Raw genomic sequence first — 14,738 nt, forward strand, 5'->3', positions numbered from 1 at the left:
GAAGCTTTCGAAATGTGATGCTACAGAAGAATACTAAAGATCAGATGGGTAGATCACGTGAGTAATGAGAAGGTACTGAATAGAATTGGGGATAAGAGAAATTTGTGCCGCAACTTGCCTAGAATAAGGGACCGGTGGTAGGACTCGTTCTGATTCATGAAGGGATCACCAATTTAGTACTGGAGGGAAGCGTGGAGGGTAAAAATCTTAGGAGGAGATCAAGAGATGAATGCAGTAGGCAGATTCAGAAGGGTGCAGTAGTTACTCAGAGATGAAGCACCTTGCATAGGATAGAGTAGCATGGAGAGCTGGATGCAACCTGTCTCTGGACTGAAGACCACAAGAGCAACAACAATGCTGTTACAAATATATTAGTGAAATTAAGCAGCAGACCAGATTCATAACCAGCAGACACATTGCAGCCACTCCCTATCAACTTAACAAACGATAATTTTTCTGCAACGTAGATAATTTCCAGCATTTGTAATGCTTGGGCATTTACTAGATGTAGTTTATTGGTACTAATTATCTGTAATGTATTGTCAGTCAGCAAAAAAAATTTGAGTTGACAAAATCAATGACACAAGTTATCAAATTTTTTAGTTTATGCATATAATTAAAATATGTAAAACAGCATGTTGATTAGGAAAGTAGAGTATCACTGTCTTGCTTCTCCAAGAAGTGCCGATCGCCAAGTGGGAAGCAGAGACGTTTAATTCAATTTCATTCATCATAATCGATGTTTTTGGAAGGCCAGCGACTGTCATTCATTCTTTAAGTACTGGAGCACTGCACCATTTACGTATTTTTTCATGCTAAGCACTACGCGTTTCGAGAAGTTCTCATTGTCATTATCAAATATTTTATTAGTGTTTTGTGAGTTGTGCTGACTGTCTTGTACTGTAGTCGTCTTTTTGGGGGTTATAAGATACCAAACCTCCTCCATTACGCAGAAAACCACACATATGCAAACCATCACTCATACTGTTTATGAAATTTCACATTGTATCTGTGTTTTTCTGTATAATGTAATCCGCCCCCGGTAGCTGAGTGGTCTTGCCGGCACGGTAGCTCAGCGTGTTCGGTCAGAGGGCTAGCTGCCCTCTGTAATAAAAGAAAACTGATAATGAGAATAAATTCTCGAAACGCGTAAAGCTAAGCATGAAAAAAAAATGTACCAGATGCACTGTTTCATTATTTAGACAAGAAATATCTGAGTAACGCGAGGGTAGCTTTCATCTCACGCTAGGTGAGGAGAACTGAAACGAGTGTCTTTCGACGTCCGCCCCGAGCAGATACAACGAACGTAAACGAACAAAATGAGACTAAAAATTAAAAAAAGTGGTCAGCGCGACAGACTGTCAATCCTAAGGGCCCAGGTTCGATTCCCGACTGGGTCGGAGATTTTATCCGCTCAGGGACTGGGTGTTGTGTTGTCCTAATCATCATCATTTCATTCCCATCGACGCGCAAATCGCCGAAAAAAAATGTACCAGATGCACAGTTTCATTATTTAGACAAGAAATATCTGAGCAACGCGAGGGTAGCATTCATCTCACGCTAGGTGAGGAGAACCCTACGTCATAATGACGTAACGCTACGTCATCGTGACGTAAATATCCTAAATCGACTAAATGAGTACGTATATCGGTCTTTGCAGTTGTACCGATAATTTCAAAGCTAAATGTAAATACATGTGTACAAACGAAGTGGCAGGAGTTGTGTGATATGCTCATCCCAGCTGAAAGAATTGTTAAATGTAATCCCAATAATTTGCGATGTTATTGTGTATTTCATGAACATAATTAATGTCTGAGCGAAGGAGCCATTAAGAAATCAAAAAAGCTTGTCATTCTTTTTAAACCCGAGGAATCGTGCATAAATCGTGTGGACAGAAAAGTGACGTAATTAATTATTAAGCTGCAATCCAAAGAATGTGGATGTCATTGTGTGTTTCGTGACCGTAACGAATATCTGAATGAAGGAATCATAAGCATAACGAAAGTTAAAAAAGTGTCTAGTCATGTTTTCAATCCGATTAATATTGAATAAATCATGTGGTTAAAAAGGTGAAATAGGAATAAATTAAAGTGTTTCGTATTTTTATAAAATCCAATGAATTGTACATAATTCATGTGGGCAGAAACGTTAAACTGAGAAATTGAAGTGGTTCTGAAGATAATTCCGAATGTTGCTAGAAACATTAAACCATTTAGTTCCATTTAATTTTGCCTCCGTATTGCAAATCAACTAAGAAAGATAGTGAAATATTTCAGACTATCTACATGGATCTGCTCGAAAGTTATCTCATCCCCGTTAGAGCCCATGTTCAGAACGACGTACATGCTAGCAACACCGGACAATAGGGCAATGAAAGCACATAAACAAATAACAATGCAGATTCAAGACGCACACAACAGTATATACACTCCTGGAAATTGAAATAAGAACACCGTGAATTCATTGTCCCAGGAAGGGGAAACTTTATTGACACATTCCTGGGATCAGATATATCACATGATCACACTGACAGAACCACAGGCACATAGACACAGGCAACAGAGCATCCACAATGTCGGCACTAGTACAGTGTATATCCACCTTTCGCAGCAATGCAGGCTGCTATTCTCCCATGAAGACGATCGTAGAGATGCTGGATGTAGTCCTGTGGAACGGCTTGCCATGCCATTTCCACCTGGCGCCTCAGTTGGACCAGCGTTCGTGCTGGACGTGCAGACCGCGTGAGACGACGCTTCATCCAGTCCCAAACATTCTCAATGGGGGACAGATCCGGAGATCTTGCTGGCCAGGGTAGTTGACTTACACCTTCTAGAGCACGTTGAGTGGCACGGGATACATGCGGACGTGCATTGTCCTGTAAGAACAGCAAGTTACCTTGCCGGTCTAGGAATGGTAGAACGATGGGTTCGATGACGGTTTGGATGTACCGTGTCCCCTCGACGATCACCAGAGGTATACGGCCAGTGTAGGAGATCGCTCCCCACACCATAATGCCGGGTGTTGGCCCTGTGTGCCTCGGTCGTATGCAGTCCTGATTGTGGCGCTCACCTGCACGGCGCCAAACACGCATATCGACCATCATTGGCACCAAGGCAGAAGCGACTCTCATCGCTGAAGACGACACGTCTCCATTCGTCCCTCCATTCACGCCTGTCGTGACACCACTGGAGGCGGGCTGCACGATGTTGGGGCGTGAGCGGAAGAAGGCCTAACGGTGTGCGGGACCGTAGCCCAGCTTCATGGAGACGGTTGCGAATGGTCCTCGCCGATACCCCAGGAGCAACAGTGTCCCTAATTTGCTGGGAAGTGGCGGTGCGGTTCCCTACGGCACTGCGTAGGATCCTACGGTCTTGGCGTGCTACCGTGCGTCGCCGCGGTCCGGTCCCAGGTCGACGGGCACGTGCACCTCCCGCCGACCACTGGCGACAACATCGATGTACTGTGGAGACCTCACGCCCCACGTGTTGAGCAATTCGGCAGTACGTCCATCCGGCCTCCCGCATGCCCACTATACGCCCTCGCTCAAAGTCCGTCAACTGCACATACGGTTCACGTCCACGCTGTCGCGGCATGCTACCAGTGTTAAAGACTGCGATGGAGCTCCGTATGCCACGGCAAACTGGCTGACACTGACGGCGGCGAAGCACAAATGCTGCGCAGCTAGCGCTATTCGACGGCCAACACCGCGGTTCCTGGTGTGTCCGCTGTGCCGTGCGTGTTATCATTGCTTGTACAGACCTCTCGCAGTGTCCGGAGCAAGTATGGTGGGTCTGACACTCCGGTGTCAATGTGTTCTTTTTTCCATTTCCAGGAGTGTATGTACAAAGTGCACACAATAGTCGATAGGACAGCTCGTGAAACTCATGATGACGCGTGCTTACGCCACTATGACGTAGGGCTCTCTTCACCTAGCGTGAGATGAATGCTACCCGCAACGCGAAGAGAGCAAAGAAATCAACTAGCGCTACAGGTGGTGAAACAACGAAACACTTGAAGTATGCATTCGAGTAAACCCAAACGCTCCTGACGGTCGAAACAAACGAACGCGAAGCTGCGCATGCGCAGTAGAGGAAGTTTGAAAACGGTTTCATTGGGATGTGATAGCTTTACCCGGCCTAACCTAATTTCCGCAGGAGCCGGCGCACAGCCAGCGGCCGTCGTCGCTGCTGCGGCCGCAGCACAACAGCTTCCTGGGCTACCACCCGCACGCGCACGCCCACCACCAGCAGCAGCAGCCGCCGACCGCGTTCGGCGCGGGTTACCTGCGCGCCACGCCCACCGGGCCCGCCTCTGGCCCCGGTCCCGGGCCCACGGCGGCGGCAGCGGGCGCGGCGCCCGCCTCCAACCTGCTCGGCTCCGGAAACTTCGGCGTCATCCGCGGCGGCACCTTCTACAAGTCAGTACCCCAGCTCGCCTACTATGTGTCTTTCACACACTGAACAGTGTTGCCAAACCGTCACTACAAGGTTATTACAGGGTGGCGCAAGAAATGTGTTACCAATTGTTTCTTTCACAATTTACGATGCACATTAGATATCTCGCTGGGATCTCTACAGCAGTACCAGCAGAGCTTGGAAAAACAAATGAGTTACGAAATGACGTGTAATTCGCGATACTGCCGCTAGGAGACTAATAAGCAGCAATGGCTGACAATGGAAGACTGACGACACAGCAACATCGGCAATTGTGTTACTTTTCATAAAACGAAATGCCTTGTTGTGACTCAGAGGCGTTTTCGACAACTGTTTAACACACAATGGGTCCCTTGCAAGAAGACCATCCACAGGTTGTACGATAAATATGTACAGGAAGGAACAATATTGGAAGCGAAGCGACCTCGGCCTAAGCCTGTTCCTTCGCCGGAGATTATTGAAGCGGTACGAGTTGCTGTACCGAGAAGTCCCGGGAAATCGTGTAGAAAGGCAGCAGTGCAACTGGGAATATCCAGACGCTCCGTTCAACGCACTCTTAAAAGTGACCTCCGTATGTACCCATACAAGATGACCTGTGCACAGAAGCTCACTGAAGAACACAAGCAGCAGAGACTACTGTTTGCTCAGCGGGCGGAAGATAGGGAAGAAACTCTCAACAACATTTGGTTTTCAGACGATGCGCATTTTCATTTAGACGGTGTGGTTAACAAACAAAATATACGCTTTTGGACCACTGGAAACCCACAAGTGCTTCACGAACGACAACATTATGCTCCGAGGATTACAGTGTGGGCAGCAGTTTCCAGTCATGGACTTATTGGACTCTTTTTCTTTGAAGAAACTGTGAACAGCGAGCGTTATTTGAGAATGCTTCGCAATAGCTTCATTCCACAGCTTCTTGCTACTGCCTTGCCCTCCAGCAAGCAGTGGTTCATGCAAGATGGAGCAGGACCACATACTACACACACGGTGTTGGAGTTTTTACACGAGCATTTCCCCATGCGGATCATTTCATTCAGGTTTCCAGGTCGCTTCAATGACGGACAAAATTGGCCCCCCCAATAGTCCAGACCTCAATCCATGTGACTTTTTTCTTTGGGGGTACCTAATGGAAAATAAATTCCCGAAAGGTCCACGCGATTTAATGGAGCTCAGAAGACTCATACGTCAAGCTTGCAGTCAAATTACGGAAGACATATGCCGTAGTGTAATCACTAACTTCAGGGTTCGTTTGAAGGAAGTTAGGAAACGAAATGGTGGACATATTGAGCATGTGCTGAGTTAGAACAAATCTCCATGGACGGCTCTTCATTGTAGTATATGTTCCTTTCAGATTATCTTGACAATAAAGTTTACTTTCAAAAACAAAACGGTAACACATTTCGTGCGCCACCCTGTATATACTGACCTTATCAGTCTCTCGTGTGTGGAAGCCCTTAAGCACCTCCTAGGCGATGAACAATATTGGATAATATTGCCTGATGCGCAATAATATTGATCATTTAGGGGTGAGATTGGGAGGCTGCGATATACACTAAGGCGATAAAAGTCACTCGATACCATAACCACATGAGATGGCGGTAGATACACTACTGGCCATTAAAATTGCTGCACCAAGAAGAAATGCAGATGATAAACGGGTATTCATTGGACAAATATATTATACTACAATTGACATGTGACTACATTTTCACGCAATTTGCGTGCGTAGATCCTGAGAAATCAGTACCCAGAACAACCACCTCTGGCCGTAATAACGACCTTGATATGCCTGGGCATTGAGTCAAACAGAGCTTGGATGGCTAGTACAGATACAGCTGCCCACGCAGCTTCAACACGATACCTCTGTTCATCAAGAGAGTGACTGGCGTATTGTGACGAGCCAGTTGCTCGGCCACCATTGACCAGACGTTTTCAATTGGTGAGAGATCTGGAGAATGTGCTGGCCAGGGCGGCAGTCGAACATTTTCTGTATCCAGAAAGGTCCGTACAGGACCTGCAACATGCGGTCGAACATTATCCTGCTGAAATATAGGGTTTCGCAGGGATCGAATGAAGGGTAGAGCCACGGGTCGTAACACATCTGAAATGTAACGTCCACTGATCAAAGTGCTGTCAATGCGATCAAGAGGTGACCGAGACGTGTAACCAGTGGCACCCCATACCATCACGCCAGGGGGATATGCCAGCATGGCGATGACGAATACACGCTTCCAATGTGCGTTCACCGCGGATGCGACCATCATGATGCTGTAAACAGAACCTGGATGCATCCGAAAAAAAGACGTTTTGGCATTCGTGCACCCAGCAGGCGCTCCTGTCTGTGATGCAGTGTCGCGGGTAACTGCAGCCATGGTATCCGAGCTGATAGTCCATGCTGCTGTAAATGTCGTCGAACTGTTCGTGCAGATGGTTGTTGTCTTGCAAACGTCGCCATCTGTTTACTCAGGGATCGAGACGTGGCTGCACTATCCGTTACAGCCATGTGGATAAGATGCCAGTCATCTCGACTGCTAGTGATACGTGGCACGGTGTTCCGTATTACCCTCCTGAACCCACCGATTCCATATTCTGCTAGCAGTCGTTGGATCTCGACCAACGCGAGCAGCAATGTCGCGATACGATAAACCGCAATCGCGATAGGCAACAATACAACCTTTATCAAAATCTGAAACGTGGTGGTACGCATTTCTCCTCCTTACATGAGGCTTCACAACATTTAACCAGGCAACGCCGGTTAACTGCTGTTTGTGTATGAGAAATCGGTTGGAAACTTTCCTCATGTCAGCACATTGTGAGTGTCGCCACCGGCGCCAAGCTTGTGTGAATGCTCTGAAAAGCTAATCATTTGCATATCACAGCATCTTCTTCCTGTCGGTTAAATTTCACGTCGATAGCACGTCGTCTTCGTGGTGTAGCAATTTTAATGTCCAGTAGTGTATGAAACGGCAGTGCACTGGCGGAGCTGTCAACTGTAATCAGATGATTCATGTGGAAAGTTTTCCGACGTGATTAAGGCCATTGAGGGGAAAAGACTTTGAACGCAGAATGGTAGTTGGGGCTAAACACAGGGGACATTCCATTTCGGATATCATTAGGGAATTCAATATTTTGAGATCCACAGTGACAAGAGTATGACAAGAATACAAAATTTCAGGCATTTCCTCTCACCATGGACAATGCAGTAGTTGGTGGCCTTCACTTGGCAACCGAGAGCAGTGGCGTGTGAGAAGAGTTGTCAGTGCTAACAGACAAGCAACACTGCTTGAAATAACTGCAGAAATCAATGTGGGACGTACGATGAATGTATCTGTTAGGACAGTGCGGCGTTATTTGACGTTAATGGGCTATGGCAGCAGACAACTGTTGCGAGTGCCTTTGCTAACAGCACGACATCACTTGCAGTGTCTCTCCTGAGCTTGTGACCGTATCGTTTGGACCCTAGACGACTCGAAAACTGTGGCCTGGTCAGATGAGTCCAGATTTCGGCTGATAAGAGCTGATGGTAGGTTTCGTGTGTGGCGCAGACCACACAAAGCGATGGACCCAAGTTATCAACAAGCCACTGTGCAAGCTGGTGGTGGCTCCATAATGGTGTGGGCTGTCTTTTCATGGGAGGGACTGGGTCCTCTGGATGTCATTTGCAGTCATTCAAGGACGTTATGTTCCCAAACAACGACGGAATTTTTATGGACGACAATGTGGCATGTCACCGGGCCCCAGTTCTTCACTATTGCTTCGAAGAACATCATGGACTTTGTAAATAAAAGAAACGCTTTTAAAATTCTAGGTGTTAATTCTTCTTGTGTACATATTTGCAGCCCTCTGCCGCTAAATGACTCCGAATTGTAACGTATAACATGGCACTGTGTAACATAACTATCTCAGTGTGTGAGAAACAGTGAGCAGTAATCGAGTTTCGGATTCGAAGAGTTTGTCCACATAAGGCGCGCCCTCTCCAGCAGCATGACAATGCCAGACCAGGCACGAGCCCTGGATGCTAGAGGGTGGAGCTGTGGGTGCTAGCTACAAAGTAGAGTGCTAGTTGGAGAAATTGGAACATTTCCAGTTTGAGTGTAGAAGGTGGTTGACAGCACATGAGGCAGGCAGAAACATTTGCGCCTTGCATGGGGATAATGCCATTGAACGCAGTGCAGCAAGAAAAAAACTTTTTTTTTCATATTAAAGGCTGTGATTTTTGACATTACTCTCCACATTCAGGAAGACCTTTGGGGTTTGAAAAGATCATTTGAAAGCGTTAATCGACAATCATCCATATCAGTGTACTCGAGAACTGGCAAATGTGATTAACTGCAATCATCCCATCGTCGTGCCACATTTGCATGCAATGAGGAAGATTCAAAAATCGAGTATCACATGCTCTAAGCCAAAATCACAAAAATCAGTGAGTGACCATATGTGCATCTCTTCTTGTTCGTCACCACTTGGCTCATGAGCAACACTGATCATTCCTATCCTGTATCATTACTGGCGACGAGGAGTGGTATCTTTATGCTATCATAAGGAAACGAAGAGAGTGGTGGAGCCCAAACAGAGCATGAACTCCCCATACAAAGACTTCCATGCATCCAAAAATGATGTTATGCACCTGATGGAACACCGAAGGTGTGGTTTTTCTACAAATTGTTCCGCTAATGTGTAACCATCAGTGCTGACGTACCGTACAAACAAGCGTCAATTTATTACTCGCAGATGGTTGTGTGACATGGCATCCAACTTACATTATTCATTATACTCCCTCAGTGTGCGCCCATATGTTGCCGTTGTTGTTTCGAGTAGGGTGCAGAAGTTCCGCTGAGAAGCCCTTACATATCCCATATGTATTATTAATGTGAAATTTTGTGTGTGAGCATGTTTCTTACACCTTCAAGCTAAAACAACTGGATGGATTTGGGATACAGCTTAAAACAAATTATATCGTGAATGGGCTACTTTTAAATGTGTGTAGTAAAAGTATTTATCAATTTGAAGAATATAATGCGAAATGTGGAACAATAATTACTCTCAGAAAAAGCTATCTACTCTGACTTTCGAGCCGTATCGTATTTGGAAAATGCTTCTATTGTTTAATACGTCTTCCATATTACGTTTCAACGTAATGAATATAATGCTTGTACAATCCTCAAACTGTTTAATCCATACTTCTATACAATCCCATTGCATTTTAGCCGCTGAGCATCAGGCATATCTTACAGTTTCAGAGACCCTTGAAGACACGACAATCTCATTTAAATGCAGTACAACACAGACACTTAGTGGCATTACACGTACAGCGTAGTAGGCTTTTAGTAAGGCTGAATCTGATTATGATATGTGAGCGCATCTGCTGCTAACAGGCATACACGAAAAAAATTTGCGCTGCACCGAAATAGGAATTGCTTATTTTCTTTCTTCGTCGAGTTAGTATGTTTGTTTCTTCTTCACGCTGAAGTGGTAGCAAGGATTTGGATGAACTTTGGAATGGAGGTAGCCTTTGCCCTGAATTAACACACAGGCTACTTTTACTCCGGGAAAAACAAAAAAATCACTGATTCTGTGTGATGGCAACATGACTAAAACGTCATGCATTAAAGTTAACTATCACCTGAAAGAATAAGTTTACCGTAAAGATTAGGTTTTTTTCCCCCTTACGTAAATGTGTGTGCTGTGAGCAACGTATATTCTGTCAGCGTCTCCAGTTGTTTCAAAACTTGGTGTTCTTTTCCACTACTTATTCTGTGAAATACTTTGAAGCACCCTATTTCAGTGACGCTGCGCCGGCCGCGGTGGTCTCGCGGTTCTAGGCGCGCAGTCCGGAACCGTGCGACTGCTACGGTCGCAGGTTCGAATCCTGCCTCGGGCATGGATGTGTGTGATGTCCTTAGGTTAGTTAGGTTTAAGTAGTTCTAAGTTCTAGGGGACTAATGACCACAGCAGTTGAGTCCCATAGTGCTCAGAGCCATTTGAACCAAGTGACGCTGCAATCCTCAACAGGTAACAAACGCGAAACATCGAAATCCTTCTATCAAATAGTGTATTTTGTTCAGAAATAGCCAGCCAACGTTCGAGGTCCCACAATACCATAGTAAAGTAGCAGCAAGAACTCTACTGCTGAAAATGAGTGAACTGTGTAGGCGGAATGTGTGTGAACCAAATACACTGTTGCTACATAAACCATGTTAGAGCCAAACATTTGTTTAGTAGTAGTCATTTCTTTGTATGCTACATGGGTGAAATGACAGTAGAAATGACACCCTGACAACAGCGTGCATCTACAGTGATAGGCTGGAGGAAACGCGTCTCCTCATAGGCTGAAGATAGGAGCATGAGGATTAGGTGAACTTATGCACCACTCCCAGTTAATTCCTGAACCGTCCTTTCTAGTTTTTTTTTTCTTTCTGGTCAGTTTTTGTACCTTCTTTGTGCCTTGCACACAGCAGTCTCACCACAACCCCAATGCAGTCCTGTGTTCAGCTCGTGGCACTGACTTGCAGTGGCAATGGGTGATTTAGACTTTTTTGTTGCAGCGATGATGACCGCGGAGTGTTCGGTGGTGGTGGCAGTGGGGACGTGGGCCTTCTGGGCAGTTCCTACTACAGCAACGGTCATGGCCGGCCTTCCTACTACAACCCACGCCCCCAGCCACACCACCACGACTTCTTCGCCAACTTCCGCGACTTTGCAGACATCAACACCCCCACCAAGTCATCCTACTCGCAGTACGTTGTCGTCTACGCCAACAAGAACGCGACGGGAGCAGCTTCTGCAGGCCGGCCCAAGAACATCATTGAGCAGCTGGCGCTGCTGGACAGTGAGCCAGCGTCCACACCTACATCAGCGTCCTCTGCAGTGTCTGCACCCCAGAAAAGCAAGAAGAAGCCCCTAAAGCCAGCCAAGGGCAAGGGCACAGTCCAGCGGCACGCTGACAAGGAGGGTAAGCCGGGCCGCAAGAAGGCTCCGGCAGAAGCGCCCAGCTACCAGAAGGACACCTATGAGCCTCTACTCGCACTCAGCTGAGTACCCTCTCTGACGGCACCGTCACAACTGCCACAGAGTCCACTGCACACAGTGGGCAGTCACCGTCACATGTCCGGTGGACAAATTTTCCTCTTGGTGCAGGCAATGTTACAGTGGACAATTTACTTGCATGAATGGTGCTCTGTCTTGCCAGACTTGAGTTTGACAACCGTTGTACCTGAAACACACTGTACAGAGTGTGCAAGTCATAATGCCATAAATTCATTACGCTGAAGACTCAAATTAATAAAGATGTAGGCACATAACCCTCTCACACAATTGAAACAGATCAAAAGTTTTCCAACAACTGTAGAGTTTCAATATGGGCTTCCTTAACGGCACATAGAAAAGCCTGTCTGCAGCCCTACTCAGTTTTTCCCTCAGTCTGTGCTGACAATCCTAAAGTGATGGTACAAATGTTGCCAACTATTTGAAACTTGATTGACATCTTCAATGCCAAGAGCTTTACTGCAATAAACACATACCCTAATGTATCCTAAAAGAAGGTAGTCTGAGACAGTAAACTTCAGGGACATGTTGGCTGCAGTATAAAATTCACCATCCCTATTTTTTGTCCTGCAGAAATTTCTTCTTTCAATGGTCAGTGTTGTGGGATACTATTCTGTTCAGACCAGAAGTGCATGTGCAAGCCCATTTGAGTAGTCTTTCTAGGTCCACTAATGCTGGTGTATTCTTTGCAAGTGACTGTGGAACAATTACCTACCTCTACACCCATTGTCTTCCTTGCATGGTTTATACATGGCTCCAGTGGCCACAAGTGTCTATGCCATGCTTTTATCCATTCTATCTGTTGTTGATTTGTGGTACATGTGATGAAACTTCCTTTGTACCAAACTCGTGGATGAAATCAAGCATATCGCACCACAACATGTTTGTTCTCCTCATGAATATTGTTATAGTAACACACAAACCTGATTTATCCTAAAGAGCAGACTTTAAATAAACCAACCATAAAATAATCTTTTAAGACCCTCCAAGTTATGTGAGAGTTGCATATCCATACCTTTATTACTTTTGACTCTAGATCACAGTGAAATTATGGCATTATGAGTCAGACATCCTGTATAAAGATTAGTATGCAAAGAGCATTTGAGGCTATTGAAGTGACGGGCAGGAGACAAGTCTCAGCCTGAAATTTTAGCATCATTTCACCATTTCTATACTCCAAGCACTAGAGTGGTCCTGTATGTTATTTTATGAGCACTGGAAACAGCAGTGAGAGTGTTCCACAAATCACCTTCATTCACCAGCAATTTTTTTCACTCATTTTTTGTGGAATTAAAATGCTCAAGATATGAAATGCTATTTATATTTTATTCATCAACATTAGTCATGTATTTCTTATTCTCAGTAAAGTGACAGAACTTTTGTCAGGTAGGGTAAGATGCTCTCCATTTAGATGGTGGCTCAAAAACTTATGAAATATACACATCTATAGTTTTCTTTTTGTACATATGAGAATGTTTCAGAAGAGTATCAAACTGAATACATTAGATGTTCTCCAAAGATTCTGTGCATTAGGCATCACATGGCATAAGTAAATCGAAAAACAAGCGATGCAACTGCACTGTACAAAACATCAACAGTCACAGTAGAAACAAAAGCCCCAGAATGGATCATACTATGAACACAACATTTATTTTGTGAGAGGAAAGCGAGGACACTGTAACTGAAATTGATTATCAGCTCACTTTTTAAGTGACTCTGGCATGCAGGATTGGAGTAAATGAAGAAATGACATTTAGCTTACTGAATTAATCCAGTTAGCATTTTCCTGGAGTGGTTTTATAGAAAATGCAATAGGGGAAACTAGAATGACCTGATAAGATTTAAATAAAGTTCCTTCAACATTTTTTTTTAACTTTTCCCTCATATCAAGCAATATATAAATGCATTAGAAGGTTATTATTCTCTGACTAAGCAAAGTAAATTACTTTGCATGCATTAATAGCTGCAAACTCCAATCACATAATATCAATCTTCACAGCAACTGGCCCACAGAACTCTCAAAACAATGGTAGTATCTTTCTTCATTTCAATCCAGAACCATTACAAAACAAAATGAAATGAAATGCAAAAACATTTTGTGCAGCAATTCAGTGGTATGACCTAGTCAAAAGAATGAGTATAACAAGATTCACACGATCAGATTAAAGGAGTTATTTATGCATTACAAATAATCAGTTAAGTGTCTTCTGTGTCCCATTGTTTCAGAATCGTTTATCTGCACAATATTTCAGTTTGTAGCAGTTGCTATAATCATTCATTGTAAATTATAGACTCTTACAATCTCATTTCAAGATAATGTGAGTATAGTTCTGATTTTCATTCACTCGTTCATTCATGCACTTCACTAAAATTGTTTAATTTAAGCTCTTGGTGAAAGAGTTAATGCAATTCTCTCTTTTCATGGTGCAGCAATAAAATTCAGGCAGTGTTTGTCATAGTTTCCTTTCCTCAAATAAAGAGACATCCAAGATGACTTGAGAGGTTAAATAAATATGCATCACATAGCATAAAAATATTTCACACATTGTGTATTTGCTCATATGTGAATTTTTAATTATTTATTATGATTTTTTTGCACCCAATTTCAAAGCACATGCTTTAAAATACACACACCACACCTCCGCAACTCACATGCTTACACTGGACACAATTTACCACAAAACTGAAAATATTGCTGTTAGTCCTATCCACACTGAAAAATGAAAATCAATGTATATGCATTTTATATGATGATCATTACCATAAGACGTGGAATGAAATAGCTAATGGGAATACAGTCAAGAGTATTTCAACCATGTCTACAGCATATTTTCTTTAATTCCACGGTTGTTATGAGGACAACAAAAGATGTTGAGTCATACTTTGTAGTTTTTATTCAGTGCACTGAGATTTAATCATCTGCAAATATTGTTATTCTTTATTGTTGATTTTTGTAATTAAACAGTCAAATTTCATAAAAATACATATAAATTAAAGTAAGAGAAAGTGTGTTTCATTTGTTCACTTATACCTTTGTTATTACTTCAAATAATGGAAACTCCAGGTTGGAATACCAAAAATATAAGGAAAAGATGTATTGCTACTTACCATACAGATGACACGTTAAGTTGCAGACAGGCACATTGAATTATCATATGTACAAACTATTTTTGACAGATGGACACTGATCTGATAATGTCAAGTTTTGGATTGATACAGATGTGTGGAAATATGTGGAACAGGCAACTACTAATCTCC

General features: G+C 43.9%; 1 protein-coding gene across 1 annotated transcript in view; it reads left to right on the forward strand.

Annotated features, from left to right (window-relative positions):
* Positions 1-14,486, forward strand: part of LOC126266649 (uncharacterized) — a 410,325-nt gene extending 395,839 nt beyond the window's left edge. Inside the window, exons 4-5 of the mRNA XM_049971041.1 lie at positions 4,155-4,417; positions 10,982-14,486. Coding sequence (XP_049826998.1) covers positions 4,155-4,417; positions 10,982-11,471 — 753 coding nt within the window. The 3' untranslated portion in view covers positions 11,472-14,486. The remainder of the gene's footprint in view (positions 1-4,154; positions 4,418-10,981) is intronic.
* Positions 14,487-14,738: the final 252 nt, after the last annotated feature.

Source organism: Schistocerca gregaria, chromosome 4 (assembly GCF_023897955.1).
Source record: "Schistocerca gregaria isolate iqSchGreg1 chromosome 4, iqSchGreg1.2, whole genome shotgun sequence".
Classification (NCBI taxonomy): domain Eukaryota; kingdom Metazoa; phylum Arthropoda; class Insecta; order Orthoptera; family Acrididae; genus Schistocerca; species Schistocerca gregaria.